Source organism: Anopheles darlingi, chromosome X, assembly GCF_943734745.1.
Source record: "Anopheles darlingi chromosome X, idAnoDarlMG_H_01, whole genome shotgun sequence".
In the NCBI taxonomy this organism is placed as follows: Eukaryota; Metazoa; Arthropoda; class Insecta; order Diptera; family Culicidae; genus Anopheles; species Anopheles darlingi.
Window position 1 is genome coordinate 4,116,655 of NC_064873.1, and position 19,218 is coordinate 4,135,872.

The window sequence follows — 19,218 nt, forward strand, 5'->3', positions numbered from 1 at the left end:
ATCGGTTGTTGTGTTCTACACTGTGAATAAGGTATTGTTGATGAAAATATGAAACCTTATTAAATTCACCCAATCTCTGTTCTTGTCTTCTTGTGGATATCATTCGCCTAGGTAATGCATTTAAGAACAACATACATATGGAAAAAGATTTGTGTTGTTATTTAGAATGCAAGCTTGAGCGACATGCAGTCCATCTTTTCCAAGCTGCACTGTATCCACTTGGGTTTTCACGTTCAATCATAATATTTCTTAAAAATGTCTAGCTTATGTGTAATCAAGCATGTTTAATTTTATAATTGCTACTTTCAAAGAACAAAGCTTAGTATGTGTTTGCGGACAATCGCAATGGTGATAAGTGGCCTTGGCGTGTGTAATCATCGACAGCATTTCCAATAATGTTCATTCTCTCTCTCTCTCTCTCTCTCTCTCTCTCTTTCTCTCTCTCTCTCTCTCTTTCTTTCTCTCTCGCTCTGTCCTTTTCTATTTCCATTTTTCTCGCTCTGAAATTTTACCGTTTAATTGCAGCTAAACCAACCTAACATATATCATCACTAAAAATATCTAGCAACTAACCATAACCTTCCGATGGCCCTCTATGTAATAATATATCCTTAGTCGCTCTACGTACAGGATACCAAATTATAAAAACTATCTCGATTAGCCTAATCCTCTCCCAAATGGCGAGAAGTCGATGTCCGATTGTAGTATACTTCAAGTATACTTCAAAATTCAGGAAAAAACAAAACCATAATATACAAATCAAGTATAACATTTATGATCCATTCCACGGGGTCTAGTGCAATATTCTTGGTATTATGTTTTATGGACTTTCATTTTGATCGTTGGTGGATCATTTAATCTGCATAGTCAACCATTTTATCAGATGTACTAGCGTCCTCAATATGTGATTCCTATATAATAATCCAAGAATTAATCACAACCCCAAAATCAATATCCGTTGCAGCAGAGAGTATAGCGTTGCTACATAGTGTTTGCACTTAGAATGAAAAGATGTTCATCTACAACAGTCAGAGAATATGATAACATAGGTACCATACTAACTTTATAGCATATATTATTGTGACCACAATTATGGAATGTGTAGGAGTTTTGATTTTTTTTAATTTAAAACATGATACGATGGGCGAGTCAAATACTTAATGTTGATTGATTTTTTAGCAAAGTTTTAGCACTGTTTGAGGTGAAGATTAAGAAGCGGAAGGATTTAATGGCCCCTATTTTAGCAGGAGATCAAAAGAATTTTATTGTAAGCTCGCCCAAAATAGCGTAGAGCGTAGAACTAACTACTAAAAACTTCGAATGTTTTTCACAGCTACGAAAAACATTTTATCTAGTTATCCGTTCTTTGATTTTTTCTAAATGTTTTGAAAAAAAGATGAAATAGCAGCGGTTCTAAACAAAATCAAAGAAAACCACTGTCGTCCAGTTTTAGTCACTGCCCTTGGGGGGTCGACGAGGTAAATCACTTTTTGCACTAGGTAATATTTGATATCGAGCAGTATTTGACAGTATACTCGTAACTCGTTTCGTTCCCTGGAATAGGGCCCAGTACTTCGATTTCGGGTAGTAAGGCTCCAGGCTATAGAATTGACTGAGCCTATGCAGCTGCCTAATGTGCTTCCAGGTCTGCGTGGAAAATGAAAAACATTTGCTCTCTATAAAAGCGTTTATAAGGACTTAATCCATTATACCTGAATATCCTTCACGTATAGTAGATCTAAGCAGATACTACGCATATGCATTGTAAACAACAAATATGTTGGATCCAAGAAGAATCCAATTTACCTGACTACCCTTCTTCGGCTTCATTGGTGTGATCCTCATCTATCCTCTCAGCAACCATTCCTTTTTGCGTTCCATAATTGCTAACATCGTGTCATCGACTGGATCAATGTCGTTGCCATCATTTACATCGTGTCAGTTATCCTGACGAATGGCACGAATTACAATAACATCGCCAAAGATGGACTTACTTGTGGATCATCTGGATAAGAACATTTCTCAACAAATGCTTCAATTTTCTCGCACTGCTGAATCTGGTAACAAGAAAAACCTCCAACTGTTAAGTGCTCAGTCAGATGATAAAATTACAAGCATGCTGTGTCATCGTTTAGGTTCGTTATAGTTCCGAAGCTTAAAAGATCGTTGACAAAATTTTACAATTGAGTTTTTTATATTTTTATTTATTTTATTGCTGTTTCTTTTGTAAGTAATTTGTTATATTAGTACGACATCCTAAAGCCATGCACAATAACTTTACATACCTTGGTAGTGGCGAAACGTAGATGATTGATTTCACAACCGATTCAAAATAAATGGGAGATACGTTTATTAAATATTTTTTTCCCACTACTGACAAGCAATGTTGTTTCATGTTCACATAGATTATGGTCATTTGATATTATCAAGATACTTAGATACGATTTTTTGTACAGCAAGTAATTTTTTTTCTGATAGGCACTTTTGTGTCTTCCATCCATCGAGGATTCTTCGGGGGTTTGTAGGTGAACGTGTTTGTACTCGAAATATTTGCCTCTGAATCAATCCATAACCTAGTGATGAATTGTTGGATTGGAAGATATGTCTGTTGTTCATTAACACTCATCTCTTGTTTCTCGTCCTTTGATTTATTTGATTTGATTGATGTTATAATTTGTGAATGTTTCGCACTACTTCAGTGTCTACTTTGTTTTCATTCATATTGTTTATGATTTATTTTGTTCACATGTACCAACATAATTTTTTTTTTTAGATCTTTTTATTATAATTTGCACACACACTCAACGTATTGTTCTAATCAAATCAATCTATTTTCAGGCGCTGGACCGGGGTACGACACGTTGCCGATAGATTCAATGCAGGGTCTGGAAATTGATGGAGGCAATTCCGTTAACAACGTTCTACCGATTGGTCCGAATGGTCCGACCGGTAACCAGCTGCAATCAGTTGTCGGTAGTGTTCCGATTGGTATGTCGTCATCTGGCCAGCCGACATCACCATACGGCATGGAAATGGATGTTGGCGAGATGGATGCCAGCGAGCTGACGTTCGATCATCTGGACGTGATGCCGTCGCCTCCGCAGGACAACAATCAAGTAGCCGCCTGGTACGATACCGACCTCTAAGCATATGAATTGTAGACAACAAATCTGTTGCTACACATGTCTGATAAGTTCGGCACTGCCTAAACCAGCATCGTGGATGGGTTCATGGCCACCCTGCAACACAGGGTATCTTTCAGACATTATTTTACTCCATTTTTATAACGATTTGCTCAGCATACTAATACATTTGTATTCAACCGTGTCGTGGATGTTGGAACGAAGGTTTTTTGATTTTCTAATTGACTTCTTATAATCATGTTTCACTCATAAGCGCTGCTAATATCATCCATAATTTGGGCGACTCTCACTATTTCGATGGCGAAATAGCTACACAGCGGAAATAGTGTCCGCTTCTGTGCTAGAAATAAATTTTATAATCAGCAATTATTATACATATGAGACTATGTAGATGGAGAAATAAATCAGAATAACAAGAGAAATCCTTCTTATTTTCTCTTATGTTCTCGAAATAAAAGAAGTAAATAAAATATACTGAAACATGGAGGAACAATGAAGTTAAGCTCATAACAGTATCAATAGTGCAGATGCTGCTGCGTCTATATGTCTATGCTTGAAATCTGCCAGGAAAGGATGGTTTACAGATTCAATTGCTGCATATTTACAACTTCGATTTCTAAATTTGAAAGCCAACATTATTCTAAAGAAACTAATCTTTCGTGTAAAATTTCTCGGCATTATGCAATGCATGTCAGATTTGACGATTTAATCACAGAAAGCTACCTTTAACTTTATTCATTTAAATCAAAACTATTTGTGGAATGCTAAAAAAAATGCTAGTACCTTTTTATTATCAACAGTATTTTATCATTTTGATCTTGATCAGCAATCTATTATATAACTTTTAATGATTTATTTTTTGCTTATTTTGTGTTCAGTGTTGTTTCGAGCACAGAATAAGAGTGGTTGGGTTGCAGAATAATATAAAATTCTGCATATACGCTTGCACGCTGTGGATGAGGTGAACGATCGGTAATGATTGATGGTCATAGATCGCAGATTGAGATCATTCAATAGCAATTTAAAACTGCACGATTGGTGAATACAACGCATCACACTCACTTCGTGAGACTATTTGTTTCATGCAGAAGATGTGGTTGGAAATGCAAAACAGTGGACAGGTATAGATTTGCAATTAGATTCATTAATTTAGAATCATAGAAATATAAAGTGCTTCCACAAAGAGCTATATGGGTCGGAGCTAACTTTTACGTGAATGCTCCAGTCATATACCCCCACTACACAACACAGCGCTATAGACAGGGAAGATATTTACGCAGCGACAAATTACGCATAATCTCCTCTCCATTAATGTTTCGTCCGCCATTATGAAACATGAAACCCCATGGACCACAAATATCGAAAAATTTACTAGCGTTTTGCATCAAAAAGAGTAAGAGAAATTGAGGTACAATGAGAGAGCGAATTGGAGACAAACGCTGCGAAAACCCAGAAGAATTGATCCCGCAATCGTCGCGCGTGCAAAATTATGGGTTTTGGTATCGCGCGCCCGATAATTGTTGTAAGTTTAGGCACTGCTTTATACGGTTGCTATCATATGATCCTGCGCTATAATTTTCTCCTCAAACACATTGACATTGATTTATTTAACATAAGAAAAAAATCAGCATAAATATACATTTCTCATGTAACAAATGTTGCATAATGAACATAAATATATCCATTACTTATATTATTCGCTACAACCGTCCTGCGTCCCGCGTATTAATTCGCGAAAGTAAGGAAAGAAAAAAAACATTTTATGAATAGGTGGATATCTTTCAGTCGTTTTTCTCCGGCTGGCAGATGTAATATGAATACTAGGAAAATTGCAATAATAATAATAATAGAAGGAAAATTGCATTTTATTTGTCATTCAGTTACGCTGCGCTAAGCTAATTGGAGTAGAACGTCATCATAGCAAGTTCACTGTAACTGACCCTGTTGTCATGCAGACCGTATCATTGTCGTATGGCTCGTTGGCTCAGAAAAGATACCGTGCTGCAAGACCATATATCAAGAACCCACATCTATTCGCCGGCTTAGGAATGCTTTTTCTCTATTGCTAACCGTCCAGAGGATTGAATTTAGTCGCGACTAAGCTCTCGCTGCAAGTAAAGTTCATCGTTGAAGCTCCTGTGAATCGCCCATGAGATCAATTGTGGTTCACGGTCATGGAGGAATTAAGTTTGGTTTTGTGTGGTGGGTACTTGTGTTGATAGTAACGTTGCAGGCGCTCAGGTCCGTTCGTGGTGATTGGGTCGAGATCCCCCATATTAAACCACATTCGGGCCAAGGGCTCACCTTTCAGAGCCAGATCAGCAATATGGCAGGTGGCCAACAAGTTGCTGAACGACTCGATCATAACACGGAACGCCATGACCAGTGGTGGTCGGGACTAGATTATGCCACCAGGCACAGCAATCGGCCGATAGTGGCAAATGTGTCCAGCAAGATAGAATCTATAGATTATGAACTGGATGAAGTGGGTGAGAAGGAACATGAGGTACTTACGGAATTGCTTCCGTTCCGAAATCGATATGCCGAAGAGTACATCAATCCAATGCCACAATCGCCAAACGTCCACGATACTATGATGAATTACGAGCGATATTACGCCAGCGACGATGTTAGCAACATCATGACACCACTAGAGCACCATGAACATCAGTTAGAGGTGCAAGAAGAGCTGGAAGAGGAAGACTCCGTAGCGTCAACATCAACTGCTCAAAATCAACCATCAAAAGTTCATCACCACCAACAGGCAACACCGATTTACAGCTTGGTAGAGGGATTTGGATCCTTTTTAAACTTTTTGCGTCACATGCAAGCCAGCTTCCTCTTACGTACAGCGCACAACATCCATCAAAAAATGGATCTATTGACCGGGCTGCGTGATCGGCTGCTAGACACTATCGGTAAGTAAAGGCGATTTTACAATCGATCCTTCGTTCGTTGATCATTTATCCTGTATTTACCGCCTTCTTTTACAGAGCGAAGAATCAGTCGATTGTGGGTGTCGTCCGTACCAAAGATACAATCTAGAATCAGTCGACAAATACGGCTAGGTTGGACCGGGCATGAAGAAGTGCGCAATAGAGGAGTCGAATTTCCCTCAGCCGAGAGCGCCCTGCTTACCATTTCTTTTCTCACGTTCGCCGTCTTTCTAATTAAGCTGGTGCTGCAGGTGATTAATACAATCAAGGCGAAGCACTACACGTATAGTACCTTCGCGGCGTCTTCTGGCTCAACTCCGATTGCGGGTGGGTTATTCATTAAGCGAATGCGACGGACCTTAGGTAAATCGTACTCTAACGAACTGTTACTGGAGGAACATAACACCGATAACATACTGCGCGCTATAGAGAGCTACAAACGTTCCTAGCCAGATCTCTGCTTATATGTCTAATACCATTTCTGATATTGAGATTCTTTTCATTGATTTGTAATGGAATGGAATGGCTTTTAAGGAATTTCATCACCAATTTTTATTGGTACAAAAAATTCATATCATATCACTAACATTCACTGTAAGGCGATAGCGAAACGCTGGAGTATAACTTGATAAATACTATAAATACGCCGGCAGTATGGCGCTTCCTAGGATAAACATGTCCTAGGAATATAACGATATTCTGTTTTTAATTCCTAAGGTTTAAATTCGGTCTTCAAATTTCCCGTTCACCCCATTTGCGGAATATTTGCTTATATAAAAGAACTCCTGAATGGGTTTTCATCCATCAATTCATTGAGTTGGTTCGATACGCTTTATCACTGTTGTATAAATGCACTGCCATGCCAACACATTTTCATTTTCAACGCCATCGCAGTGGCTGATATCCAATAGCTTCAGATTCTTACATTTTTCTAGCACATACTGAATACCTATTGCGCTGATATTATTACATCCAACCAAAGAAAGCTGCTCCAATTTCGAACAAGTTCCCGCGATTGTCAATAAATCGTTGTCCTGTAAGTCGCGCGTGGCAGATAGAAATAATTTTCTAATGCCTGGGCAGGCGAGCAGTAGCGAGCGCAAATGCTCCGTCTGCCAATTCAGCTCCTGAAACGTCCATCCGATATCTATCTCTTGCAGCCTGGTGCAGGTAGCTAGACAGCAAAGCGCTTCACTTGTTAACTTTCCGGCTTTGACTGCATTCAGGCTGATAAGCTGGCGGTTTTTGCTCCCGAGTAGTTCAAACAGGTCCGGCAATACCAAACTGTTACAAAAATTGATATTTAAATGCTTCAAATTCGGATTGTTGGCTACTATTTGAAGCAGTGTAGATGTATCGAGCCAACCATTGTCTGTCATATTTAAACGCACAAGGTTTGTCAGCGTTCGCTGTTCATTTTTCAAGGAAAGACGATTAACCGCCCAACAACCGTCTATGCTGAGCTCCTGAAGTTGGGTGCAGTTTTGAATAACCATATTCAGAAGATTTTCATTCACTGCGGCATTATAACTCAGGTGTAAATGAGTTAATGTCCTACAGCACGATTGCACTAGGCTGTAAATATGTAAATAAATCAGACGTATTGTTCGACAGCTTTACTTTTCATGTACTCACTGCATTAACTGGATCGTCAGCTGGTTATCCGAATCCGGATTCCAGGACACGTTGAGTTTGCGACACATACTCGTTCGTAGCGTAGCCCATTGATAGAATTGCCATGATATCATCATCCAGTACGGCCGCAAATTCAATACGAAATACAAACGAGAGTCTCGAGCTACTCGATGAAACTTATTGCACACCCGCGCTGCTCGAGCCAGCGAAATGAGATCTAGGTGTTGGAATACGGCATACAGTAACTCCTCTGGCAGCTGATCGATTCTAGTGGAAGAGCTGTTTTGGTGCATTGTCTGGTTTCGGCCTTCTTGTTGTTTAGTAATCATCTGTATATTTGGCGCGCTGCGATTAGTCGGGATGTAAACAGGCGGTTTGGCGCCACCCTTTAACATAATGCTGTCAATTCCAGCGTGGTAGTCCAAATGTCGATAGTTGAGCTCGACCATCAAGATTCGGCCCGGTTTATGAAGGTGCCGAAGTTTAATAGTAAATGGTAGTGCTGAATTTTCAGAAAAGATGTTTTCTGCTGGGTCTGTTGCCCGGTCCCAAAGCAAAGCCCAAACAGCGTTCTGCGTCTCTGCATCTATAGCGGTACGCATCCACACTTTCTGTATGGCTCCAGCGCTTAGAGTTTCACATACTTCCAGTCCCAGGGGGAACACTTTATCGTCGAAACAGCAAAGTACATATGAGTCCGACGGCTTCAGATTCTCTGGAACATTCTCAAGCCCGAACTCTTCTATTGCTGAGGGCATTTGTTGCCACCAGTTTCCGTACCGGCTCTGTGTAGCAAAAAAAGAAAATAAATAAATCCCAAAATATAACGCCATCAGAACAACTCACCATCAGAAAGGTGTCGGAAAAATCGCCCATATTTGGAAAATGATTAGGGCGTCCAACCAAGTTAAAGGCTGCGTAGGTAATACTTCCAGTTGAGGCGTACTGGTCGCTGGCTTGGACTACATAGGTAACGTATTGTTCGATTTCTGTTTCGTGGAATGTAGCTTCATGAACATATAAATCGGAATTCGCCGACATAGCATAGGTTGGAGCCCAGCTCCTCAGCGATCTTTTGCTCATTTTACAGCGATTAAAGTTGCTACTTTAACTGTGAAAATATTTGGAATAATTATTTTGCTATTAAGAATAATTGGAATAATTATTTTGCTGCTATTGGCCATTGTAAGACTAAACTAATTAAGCATGAGTTCAGTTACCAATGCTTAACTTTAAAATATAGAAACCATAGAAAGGGCATGCGTAACAGAGGCGAATCAATGTAATTTTCGCACTTAGCATGATGCAAAACTTTTCTAAACATTGAAATCCCGAGGAAACTGTTTTATGACACTTACCCTGGTGCATTTAATCTACTTACAGTGAGGGTTTTTCGGTGAGATTTGAATAATAATAAGCTTGCAACAGATGATGTTCAAAGATAAGTTGTTTAGAACCCAAGGTGTTTTAAATAGAGAGGTGGTCTCTTGTAGAACAACAACCCGATCGGATTTTAGAAAAAAACTTCAGAATTTGACAGTCAGGTTCGGGTCCCGATGTAAGCGCATATACTTCGGGAACGCCCTTTTCGAAGTTGTTTTCGCGTTTCTGTGGTATTACGAAAGTTAAAATTCACAAAAAGTGGCTCTGTCACAAAGAAACGACAGTTAAATTCACGAAATCGCCACAAAAGTGACCCAAACACAGCTGTCAAAAACCTTTACAATGGTGACCTGTCAAGGCGTCTAAGACACCACCTTTCTATTTAAAACACCTTGGATTTTGGCCTTGCGGCGTGACAATCGCGCGCTCGTCTAGCGAGCGCTGCTAGCGGTCGCTTAAGGTGATCAACTACTGAGATATGTTTTTTAAAATCCATGCTTAGAGCTCATCATCACCTCCAATCGAAATCCATAGTTCAAGGAAGGTAACCGTGTTCCATTGTTAGTCGGTGCGCATTTTTTTATTGGAAACCCCCGTCATTCTTTTCGGTGCCGCGCTCCCAAAGGGTTATAAAGTCTCCGTGCATCAAGAATACTATTGATGCGTTAGTTAAAGCTGTTTTACTATAGAGAGTGCACTTATCTCTTGCGTGCTTATTGTGAGCCTCAGGGAGTTTGGAACAAACGAGATTGTGCTAGCTAAGCTGCAAGCCTGGAAAAAAACAAACAGCAGAATTCGGTAGATAAAATGTGCTGCTAAGTGCAATCGCGCTAAGTGCTTGTTTATTAACTCAGCCGCGCCACACAAGCTCGAATAGTCCAATATTTAAGCTAGAAGAACTGTTACCATGCGAAGGGCATATGAATTACCTCTACCCGCACAAAGAAGTGCTCTGGCCTTATAGCTGAAGGCCGCAACGAAAGACCATTACGCGCGCGTAGCGTGACACACACATCGTACGATAATCATTCGATGTTTTTACGCAACCAGTGAGTGTGTTAACACTGCGGTGATACGCATAAGGGTGATGGCACGACACATATGAGCTCTTTATAAGGCAAGCGTTCCTCGTACTGTAATAGGAGGCTGATGATGTCCTTAAAGTATTTAGTCATTTACTAGTTTTGTTGTTGTTGTGCTCTCGTCAATCAACTCTCTCCAATCAATAATGCGAATGAATAATGCGATCAAGCAAGCTAGGCAATGCGAATGCATTTGAAACATTTGTGTACCGGAAGCCAGAACCAACCTTTTCCTGCTTCACTCATAGTGAAGTGGCGCTCTAATAGCGTTCTTGGGCACCAAAGTAGCCAATATATTTGTTTTCGGTGAATGCTAGGAAAGCTAATCTTATGAATTGTGTTTAACCCTTCTTTATCTCCCTTCTTATTTCTCTCATTTCCCCGCCACCAATCGAATGTCTACTGCGGCAGGGTTGTTTATCATCTTTAGCCTGCAAATTGGGCTGGGCTAACCACGCATAACAAGTGCTGATGGTCAACAGAACAACTAGCCACAGCCAGGAGGAACTAATTGCAAAAATGGTTCTCATGAACGGTAACTTAGACGTGACATACGGGCACAACAATAACCGACACGATGAACAACATCATCGTCACCACTCTTCGAATAGTACCAAATTTCCCACAACTGTCGACGATGTATCGTCAGCTGGCGGTCATGCGAAGAAAACGAACGCATCGACTGACGACGATCGATCCGCTCGACAATCGCTCATTCTGTTGCTGGCAATCTTCTGCGCTAGCTTGTTTGCGATGCTGTACGTATATGCCATGTTTCCGCAGCTGAATGAGTAAGTAAACAGTTTTATGAAGCTACGAAGGCCGTATCATGCCAAACCATTATAAACTTCTACGCGTCCTTGTTTTTGCAGGTCAGAGAAGCAGTACATCAAAGTGCCATTTGATATTGAAGATGCTAAACAGCTCGGCCGGGTATTGGATCGCTACAAGGATCTCTATTATCTCGAAGTGATGTCTGGCATCGTATTGGTGTATATATTGTAAGATTTGTTAATGCTTATGCTTGCTGGCGCTGGCTGATACAACTTTCGCTCTTTCACGTTTTCATATCTGGAATGCAATTTAACGAAAACGTTGTGAAATGAGTCACACCTGCTGCCAATCGCTATGGCCCTTTACCTAGATTGTTTCCGTTCGCTTTTCTCTTTCTAGTCTGCAAACGTTTGCCATACCGGGCTCACTGTTCCTTTCAATATTGAGCGGATTTCTGTATAGCTTCCCGGTGGCGCTCACGCTCGTCTGCTTCTGCTCGGCCCTTGGAGCCACGCTGTGCTATCTGTTGTCGCAGCTCGTTGGACGGCGGCTGGTAAAATTTTACTTTCCCGAACGGGCACGTCTCTGGGCGGCCCAGGTCGACCATCACCGGGCAGATTTGCTAAGCTATATGCTGTTCCTGCGCATGACCCCGTTCCTGCCGAACTGGTTCATCAACCTGGTCGCCCCGGTCATCGGCGTGCCGCTATTTCCTTTTGCCCTCGGCACCTTTCTCGGCGTGGCCCCGCCATCCTTCATTGCGATACAGGCAGGCAAGACACTCTATAAGATGACCAGCTCGAGCGATGCATTTAGTTGGGGCTCGATTGCCCTTCTGGCCGTCTTTTCCGTCGTGGCGCTCGTGCCTGTAATTTTCAAACGCTACTTCAAGACGAAAATTGATTAAACATGCATGCTCTTGAATTGGCTGTAGTGTGTTCAGCTAGGAAAAGCTAATGTCTCGAAGCAAAGCAACCTCAAAGAAGCATGTAAATAACACGCCGATATCATTTGCATAAGGAGTCAAACAACCGCAGTAGCAGCAGCTACATTAACGATTTTCCTTTCGGTGCGCCCTAGCAGGACACTCCATAATAGCCCAATAATCTAGCCAAAGAAGACACGCGTTTAGTCGCGTTTTAAGGGTTATAGTCGTAATGTTAGTCAGTATCTAGTTTAACGCTCGGAAGTAGCCCATAAGCTTAGAAAAGCAACAGTATGAGTACATCGCGTCCCGTTTTCAAAACAGAAGTCATATGTATATTATTGTCATTTTTGTCTGTCCTTGCAAATATAGTTCCCTTAAAATTACTACACAAAAGGCCTACATTTGGCTTCAGATCCATACTTAGCTCTGGAGGGAGGACACTACAGAATGTGGACAGGGAATTGGTTTGCTTGGACTAGTTGGCCTTTTGTTTGTTTATTTTTGTATAGTAACAGTATCAACTATGTACTGTAGGCACCGATGTCTCGTTACTTCAAAAAAGATGATGGAAATTACCTTGATTAACTGTAATTGCACTGAGTTTATATAAATTTACTCATATGCAGTAGCAACACGTAGAAGTGCCACCTAGCGTTTACAACCTGTGCTAACCAATGCATGTCGCTCGTCAGTCGTCTCGTCCGCTATAAGATGTCCAAAATCCCAAATACTATTCTGCTCGAACGGATTACGAAATTGATGATCCTGTGGGCAGTAAAGAGCGCGATTACGAATTCACCAAAACAATATTCATATAGCAAAAAAATCACCAGTTGGGACAGGCGTGTGATGTTACTTGAATAGCTAGTTCGAATGATCGAAGATATGACGAAGAATATGAGGTACCACACATAAGGCTCAACTATACTTATAAAAGACGATTACAGAAGGAAATAAGTGCATAAATAAAGTGATTTTGATTCATTTCTCAAGATTTCCCCGGAAGCGAGCACAAAGTATTTTGCCACTAAATTGTGAACTAAAGCTCCTCACTAATCCGAGCAATCCAAACCGATATTGTTGGGTTCACAGAGTTCGCTGTTTCTGGCACTTACCAACAAACTACAGAATGGACCGAACACAATTGACAGAGTAAGCGTTGTGGAATACAAGTGAACAAATCTGCGCCTCTAGTGTAAATACTGAAATGATGAATAGTCAAATAAATACATTAGGACCGTATCTGGACTGTATATAATTGTTTAGCCTCTGCCTATAGATTGCCTTATTTTAAGCCCTAAAACCTTTTTAACAACAAATAGCGATTAGAAACGTTTGATTTATGCGAGACTTTCAGCAATAAAAAAATTGTGATCGTGGAAAGAAAGAATTGTAACGAAGCTCAATTTCTCATCATAAGTCATAAGTTACCGAGAGCAAGATCACGTTGAGGGATACTTTTGTCTATCGAGTAAGTTGCGTCACAGGGTATTATGTATACGGTAGTGTTCTTTTTTATTACTGCTTCTTTGGATAAAAATAATGAGGCATGTCCATCGAGCACGGTATATATTCCGGCATTGGTTAACTTAGCCCGGGTTCCTCCGAATAAAATGATAATAAAAGATACGCAAATGTTTTTCGCAATTTTTTAATATGTATTCGAATGCTAGACGTGGGTATATAAAGGAAAAAATAAGCATTGGAATGTTGAATATAACAATTTTAGAACTCATAACAGATCCGAATTCCTTTCCTTTCTTAGCGCAAATGCCTTTGGAGCGGTTTACTAATCCTCGTTACCCCCTTACTTTCATCCCACTGGTGCTGGTCAACGCAGCAATATTAATTCATGTCATCGGTAAATAAATTATGTTAAATTACCCGAGGCAGTCAGCATGCGTTGGCTTATTCGAGGTATCGAGGACGCTAACATACGCTATTCCTATTTCATATCCGTTCTAACCAGCTATCTTCAATCCGAAAATAAAACGAACAAACAAAAAACAAAACAAAACAACTAAACTAAAGTTATAAGGATAATGCACATTTGCTCTATGGGTGCGTGCTGTCTAGCAGGTCGCCAAGAGAAACACCAAACTATTGTTCGTAGAATTCTATATATTAAAGGACTGCATGCTCGGCTACCTATAATGCCATTATAGCTGGATAATCTTCCTTAAGAATCGTCGACACAATCAATTGTGCCGGTGGTAACCTTCGTTTGAAGTCCTTTCTATTTTTTGGTATTTCATTACACTACACGCTACGCACATCAACTGTAACAGTCGTCTGAAGCACGCATCACTGTTAAATAATGGAAGCAAATAAATAATAAAACGAACTTAAACTACTTTTGTTCTAATTCTGGTAACGTCGTTGATGTGTCATTTGTCCGCAAAGTTTCAAAAGTAAAAGAACGTTCGTTCACGTTCTATCGTTTATGTTGAAACGGCTCAGCTTAATGGGTATCAGCTGGTGCTAATCCATATCGTTAGTCAATATTTCTTCTCTTTCAATACACGTGTTATCCAGTTGATTATACTAGCCTCGGGGTGTTTGCGTCCACATTTCAATACTGCTATCTCGTACGCCTAGATTCGTTATGTCTACGGTCTTTGTTCTCTGCATCGTTTTTTTGTAAATGGTACCGCTGCGCCGCCTTGTGTTTCTATTAGTAACAACTAGCGTGCTACAGTAGATCATATCGCTAGTGAACTTCTTGCTGTAAAATTCTTCTGCCAACCAAGTGTCGAACATTCTGCCAACGTACATGAAATGACATGCGATAAACATTTCGTTTTAATAAGGTGGGAATAAGAATGAATCGCGCTGTTGCATTTCTACAATTCATCGACATAGAAATGTTAAGAAAATACGCAAATTGATCGGACCGAGACAATAAAACTGGAAACCGTCTTATTGTTGGTACTAAACGTCGACTACAGATTCCATGTTGGAAGATTTTAGTTTCTCCTGCATCTGATCAAGCATATCCTGCATGCGACGAATCTGAAAACAATCAGCATCGATGTAATAAGAATTAGGACCACTGCTATTGTAGACTGTCGATCAATGGAATGGCCTTAACTCACCTCTTCGTCCTTTTGTAGCAATAGTCTATCAGTTTCCGTTATCTCTGGATTTGAGGTTGTCGATTCACGTTTCAGTTTGTTGCGTTCGCGTAGCGCATGCTGTGAAATCTGTGAAATACATTGCGCCCGATAGTTCTCGTAGTGCACATCGCGCGTCGTATCTTTCAGATCCTGCATGTGCGTTGAGATAAGCATCGTCCGAAGCTTTATAACATCGCTATGTTTAGGGTTTTCCACTGGAAATATAAAAAAAAACGACGGCATGCGCTCGTAATGTGGAGCCACCTAGTTGTCGCGAATCCCGGAAGGAGTCGAGGTATCTTACCATCTACAACGCCCCATGGGTACTGGCGACCGCGTATTTTACGCCCGGCTACCTCCAGCACCATGTTGCTACCGACGACCGCAAACGGTAAGCTCTTTTTCAAGTCACGATCCTGCTGCTTGAACTCTTCATCCTCGTCCGAATCACAATCCGGGAAGCGGTACGTATGTATGCCATTCTGCTCGATATCGGCCTTTATGCGTGCCTTCAGTTCCTTGATTTCTGAGGTGGTCAATGTGTCCGCTTTGGCAATCACAATGATGATATTCACCTTCTTGTGCAATCGTCGGATTAGGTCGATGTCTAACTGTCGTAGGCTATAAAAGACACAAGAAGAATGTCGTCAGTTCTCGTATGTTGCGTTGCAGGATTGCGCGGCTTACCCGCGTCCGTATGGTGGCACGAAGTAAAGCAGACAGTGCACTCGATTGTCCTGTATGTTGCGCCGATTGAGGCCACTTTCGTCGGTAAAATATTGCCGAAACTGTTCGTCGATGTATTGTGTGCATACGCGCCAACTATCCTCGCAGTTGACTGAATCACCGAAACCGGGCGTATCGACGATGGTGAGCCGCAGCTTGATGCCCTTTTCCTCGATGTCGATCGTTTTCTTTTCGATCCGTGTCGTTTTCTCGATGCGTTCTTCCACCGGCAGCAACGCGCGGTGCTTGTACAGGTCGGTGAGAAACAGTGTGTTGATCAGCGTTGACTTGCCGAGACCCATCTCGCCGCAAACCATGAGCGTGAACTCGAAACCTCGTTTTACCGACTTCCGGTGCACCTGTTCGGCGAGTGTGGAAAAGCCGATATAATCTCGCTCTGAAAATGTAACAAAAACAGGTGTGGGGACGATGAGTCGCAGATTCATTGACGATGCTGACCTACATAAAGAACCGAGCGGTACCGATAAAGAACCGATCGTCGTTCTAATCGCATAGCAGACAAACCCAACAGCAACGGACTGAAAGTAGTTCTGTCTTTCTCTATTTCAGTTTCACTCCGTTGGATTGGAAAAGGCAGGTAGCGGTTGGTTGCAATAGTGTTCAACTTACCAGCCATCACGAAGACTTCCGGTGAGACCAACTCTGGCGCGACACACAGGCCAGTGGCCGACTGTAGATGGACGGACGCACCCTATCGTGCCCACCAATCCCGTCCAATTGATTTTTTGGGCCGCCTAGAAGACGGCTGCTTTCGCTTTACGCTACACTCACTGCACTGCACGTACCGTCGCGCACACAAGTTTTGCGTCAGTTTTCAAATAACAGTTAATAGCAACTGTTTTGCACAACGGAATCATTTCCAAATGGTAGTTAGTACAGGTTGATTGGTTGATTTCATGCGTTAGCATGGGATGGTTGGAAAAAGCAGAAATTATTAATCAAATCTACTAATAGAAATCCAGCACATTTTCAATGAAACACCTTCGCCAACGACTCATCTAGAAATGCTGTTAATAGAAACTTGACGAATTCAATAGATCGTGCACCAATGTCAGTTCATTGTTGTTACAAAAGAGAAGCACAGTTACGAATGAGCATGGGCTTATTATTGAAGCCGTCCGCCCAGTTGGCTCAACAAGTGTTTTCAAACAACGTTTCGACAAGCACGTGCACCCCAACTGAGCAGATGGAAGACGGGCAAACGGTTAAACTACAACAGCTCCAAAGCGTAGAATAATAGAGAAAGCTAGGTCAGGGCAGCGCATCAACAGAAGCAAATTCAAACATTCCACTATCTCGACGGCTGCTGCCTTAAACATAAAAAGAAAGGCCGCATCGATGCCGATGGTTGTCTCCGGGAAAGGATTTGGGTAGGTTTCTCCTGTAATTCGCATCCGGAAGCGAGCAGTTGAATTTGTTTGCGGGGTTGTAGAATGATCCCAGAATGTTACAAACGACAAAAAAAAAAACATCCCACCCCGGCCCTCTTCTTCGGCCCAAAACGTAGAACCGAAGCCCATTCGCGGGACACGGGAATGTTTACATCGAGTCTTCCTCATGAGCTTAGCGATGCTCCAGATGAGGTGGGCAGATGTCCCTTCTTACAGCACGCCACCCTACTTCCGGATCCGTCTCGGAAGGGTCTGGTGTGATAGGACGCGTGCGCAGAATCGAAGATGAAGGAATCACGCTGCCCTACCCTTCGTTTGGTGCATGGAGGCATCGAGCATCAAGTAACGGGTACGGGCCCTCTCATCTAAAATCTTGATGACTACAAAGACAAACTTTATCGTTGAAAAGAGCGGGGGGTTGGGGGGGGGGGGGGCAGGAAGCATTGGAGACAGCCCTCTAATCTGGCAGTGACGGAAAGGAAAGTGCGTACGTAAGGCAAACGGAAGGAGGGAAAAAGATAAATAAAAACCGAAAGATTTCTTTTCATCTTTTTTCTTCACATGTACATTTACATACATCGCGTACGTGTTCAACGAACGGGAGGGACCATAGTTTCAACAAAGCAATTGGGAACTGTATAATGAAGCCATGCGTTGATACATTATGGAGATGGCCCCGGTACCGTTGGTTCCAATCATTTGCACCGTTAAGGTGGCCCTTCCGCCTTCGTCGAGTTCCGCCCCTCACCATCGCCGTCTGAAAGTTCCTGTGCAAAATCTTTCGTATCGAATCCATATCTGAGCCGTGGATTGCTCGGAGAGATGAATTCCACTCGTAATTTTCTATTCATTTCGGTTCGGCCCATGCCACACAATCTTATCCACTTTTTTTTTTTTTTTTGAGCAAAGATGCACAATAACGTGGCATGGTTGATCGTCCAGCAGAATTGACCCAAAACGGCACAACACATAACACCACACTGCACTGGCCCGGAAAGCGTACGAACGTGAGGAAATGTGGAGCGCAACACCGCCTACCTTGACCAGAAAGCGTTTGCTTGTCAACAAAACTTGCGCGCTTACGTATTTCGTGCGTTTTTCACGAAGCGACTACGATTTTGATAATGAACGGCGTTTGCCTTTGATAGAAGCATTTGAGAGCTAGCGGGAGCGGGGATGGAAGGGTGATTGTGTTGCCTGCCTGCCTGCCTGCCTGGCTGCGTGCGTGCCTGGCTGTCTGGGGGCGTCGTGTGTGAATGTCAACTATGGTGACGATTGTGACGCATGCGCACCGGATTGATGTGTGTTAGTTCTGGAGTTCCTAGAACGACTAACTGGCGTGCGTGAAGTGGTGACGGGCTTTCGCCGCGGTTACGGGTTGGTGTTTTCGGAGAGAATGGAGTAAAAATAAATAAATGCTTTGCTAGCCAGTAGCTAGCTCACGCACTGGCCTCACGCACTGATTTGTCCAGCAACGCTGTGAGCTGCTACTTCACTATTCAGTACTGCAATCAACGACGGCTTGCACTATTTCACATGGTTTTTCACGGCACCTTTCACGGTTCACGGCTTAGCAAAGCGAAACTCATGGCATACGTACTCCTGTACCTGTCTCTGCAACCAACAAATCATCTGAATGGTGAACTGAACAAACCGAACCCTCGCAGGGATGATCTAACACTATCCTACCTAGCAACAGCCTCACCGCAAACCGCGAAGATACGCGCGCGGTTCCCAAACCGTTCCGCTTGACGATCGAACTGGGTATGTGGGGTGCGTGTGTAAGTCGTCGCTTGACAGGTACCGGCTGAGCTAGAGAAGCGAAGGGGCGAGAGGTGGCAGTGCACGCACCGCACGGTGTAACGGGAAATCTAATCCCCTCTAGTGACCTATCGGTGATGATGGAACGGCAGGCGAGCGGCGCCGTGGGCATCAATCCGTCTGACCTATCGGGCTTGTTTTGGTACAAAAACAGTCCTGAAAATATTCTTTCCTGTACCTTTGCTCGAAGAAAACTACCGGCACGGAATCGGTCCAGTAACGTGCAGCTCGGGGGAAAAAAACATCATTTGTTTTCGATTTC

General features: G+C 42.3%; 5 protein-coding genes across 21 annotated transcripts in view; 3 read left to right on the forward strand and 2 right to left on the reverse strand.

Moving 5' to 3' along the window:
• Positions 1-3,627, forward strand: part of LOC125951776 (armadillo segment polarity protein) — an 11,011-nt gene extending 7,384 nt beyond the window's left edge. For 5 of the 6 annotated variants that reach the window (XM_049680809.1, XM_049680845.1, XM_049680819.1 and 2 more), the window contains exon 7: positions 2,839-3,627. In XM_049680809.1, the coding sequence (XP_049536766.1) occupies positions 2,839-3,146 (308 nt within the window). In that variant the 3' untranslated portion in view covers positions 3,147-3,627. Of the gene's footprint in view, positions 1-525; positions 2,136-2,838 lie in introns of all 6 variants that reach the window. The other variant, XR_007468798.1, reaches the window with a different exon arrangement.
• Positions 3,628-5,268: 1,641 nt separating this feature from the next.
• Positions 5,269-6,667, forward strand: LOC125954129 (uncharacterized). Its single transcript, XM_049684172.1, has 2 exons — positions 5,269-6,061; positions 6,137-6,667. The coding sequence occupies exons 1-2, from the start codon at positions 5,293-5,295 to the stop codon at positions 6,526-6,528; spliced, it is 1,161 nt and encodes a 386-aa protein (XP_049540129.1). The 5' UTR covers positions 5,269-5,292; the 3' UTR covers positions 6,529-6,667.
• LOC125954113 (F-box/LRR-repeat protein 4) lies at positions 6,627-9,196 on the reverse strand. 3 transcript variants are annotated; one of them, XM_049684148.1, is made up of 4 exons: positions 9,073-9,196; positions 8,561-8,825; positions 7,715-8,499; positions 6,627-7,654 (listed from the first exon to the last, which is right to left on the reverse strand). In XM_049684148.1, exons 2-4 carry the CDS (start codon positions 8,795-8,797, stop codon positions 6,889-6,891), a joined length of 1,788 nt encoding a protein of 595 aa, XP_049540105.1. In that variant the 5' UTR covers positions 8,798-8,825; positions 9,073-9,196; the 3' UTR covers positions 6,627-6,888. The 3 variants fall into 3 exon arrangements, with proteins under 3 accessions (XP_049540105.1, XP_049540115.1, XP_049540097.1); XM_049684158.1 differs by having other exon boundaries at positions 9,096-9,194; XM_049684140.1 differs by having other exon boundaries at positions 8,561-8,854; positions 9,073-9,166.
• A 421-nt stretch (positions 9,197-9,617) lies between these two features.
• Positions 9,618-13,510, forward strand: LOC125954162 (transmembrane protein 41B). Of its 5 annotated transcripts, none has more exons than XM_049684274.1 (4): positions 9,618-9,641; positions 10,591-10,970; positions 11,052-11,180; positions 11,353-13,510. In XM_049684274.1, exons 2-4 carry the CDS (start codon positions 10,651-10,653, stop codon positions 11,858-11,860), a joined length of 957 nt encoding a protein of 318 aa, XP_049540231.1. In that variant the 5' UTR covers positions 9,618-9,641; positions 10,591-10,650; the 3' UTR covers positions 11,861-13,510. The 5 variants fall into 5 exon arrangements, with proteins under 5 accessions (XP_049540231.1, XP_049540197.1, XP_049540205.1 ...); XM_049684240.1 differs by lacking the exon at positions 9,618-9,641 and adding an exon at positions 9,674-10,485; XM_049684248.1 differs by lacking the exon at positions 9,618-9,641 and adding an exon at positions 9,674-10,485 and having other exon boundaries at positions 10,610-10,970.
• Positions 13,511-13,622: 112 nt separating this feature from the next.
• On the reverse strand, positions 13,623-19,170 carry LOC125954135 (septin-4). 6 transcript variants are annotated; one of them, XM_049684191.1, is made up of 7 exons: positions 18,825-18,900; positions 17,444-18,749; positions 16,354-16,579; positions 15,685-16,120; positions 15,302-15,618; positions 14,977-15,212; positions 13,623-14,893 (listed from the first exon to the last, which is right to left on the reverse strand). In XM_049684191.1, the coding sequence occupies exons 3-7, from the start codon at positions 16,358-16,360 to the stop codon at positions 14,813-14,815; spliced, it is 1,077 nt and encodes a 358-aa protein (XP_049540148.1). In that variant the 5' UTR covers positions 16,361-16,579; positions 17,444-18,749; positions 18,825-18,900; the 3' UTR covers positions 13,623-14,812. The 6 variants fall into 6 exon arrangements, with proteins under 6 accessions (XP_049540148.1, XP_049540182.1, XP_049540154.1 ...); XM_049684225.1 differs by lacking the exons at positions 17,444-18,749; positions 18,825-18,900 and adding an exon at positions 19,135-19,170; XM_049684197.1 differs by lacking the exon at positions 17,444-18,749 and having other exon boundaries at positions 18,825-18,912.
• Positions 19,171-19,218: the final 48 nt, after the last annotated feature.

What these genes read in the sequence shown, in the direction of transcription:
- LOC125954129 (XM_049684172.1), top strand. Translation starts at nt 5,293, where the DNA reads ATGAGATCAATTGTGGTTCACGGTCATGGAGGAATTAAGTTTGGTTTT. An exon ending in TCGGCTGCTAGACACTATCG is followed by an intron (nt 6,062 to 6,136) that starts GTAAGTAAAGGC and finishes CTTCTTTTACAG; the next exon opens with AGCGAAGAATCAGTCGATTG.
- LOC125954113 (XM_049684148.1), bottom strand. Translation starts at nt 8,797, where the DNA reads ATGAGCAAAAGATCGCTGAGGAGCTGGGCTCCAACCTATGCTATGTCG. An exon ending in TTTCCGACACCTTTCTGATG is followed by an intron (nt 8,500 to 8,560) that starts GTGAGTTGTTCT and finishes TTTGCTACACAG; the next exon opens with AGCCGGTACGGAAACTGGTG. An exon ending in CTGACGATCCAGTTAATGCA is followed by an intron (nt 7,655 to 7,714) that starts GTGAGTACATGA and finishes ACATATTTACAG; the next exon opens with CCTAGTGCAATCGTGCTGTA.
- LOC125954162 (XM_049684274.1), top strand. Translation starts at nt 10,651, where the DNA reads ATGGTCAACAGAACAACTAGCCACAGCCAGGAGGAACTAATTGCAAAA. An exon ending in ATGTTTCCGCAGCTGAATGA is followed by an intron (nt 10,971 to 11,051) that starts GTAAGTAAACAG and finishes TTGTTTTTGCAG; the next exon opens with GTCAGAGAAGCAGTACATCA. An exon ending in ATCGTATTGGTGTATATATT is followed by an intron (nt 11,181 to 11,352) that starts GTAAGATTTGTT and finishes TTCTCTTTCTAG; the next exon opens with TCTGCAAACGTTTGCCATAC.
- LOC125954135 (XM_049684225.1), bottom strand. An exon ending in GTGCCACCATACGGACGCGG is followed by an intron (nt 15,619 to 15,684) that starts GTAAGCCGCGCA and finishes TGTCTTTTATAG; the next exon opens with CCTACGACAGTTAGACATCG. An exon ending in TGCTACAAAAGGACGAAGAG is followed by an intron (nt 14,894 to 14,976) that starts GTGAGTTAAGGC and finishes GATTGTTTTCAG; the next exon opens with ATTCGTCGCATGCAGGATAT.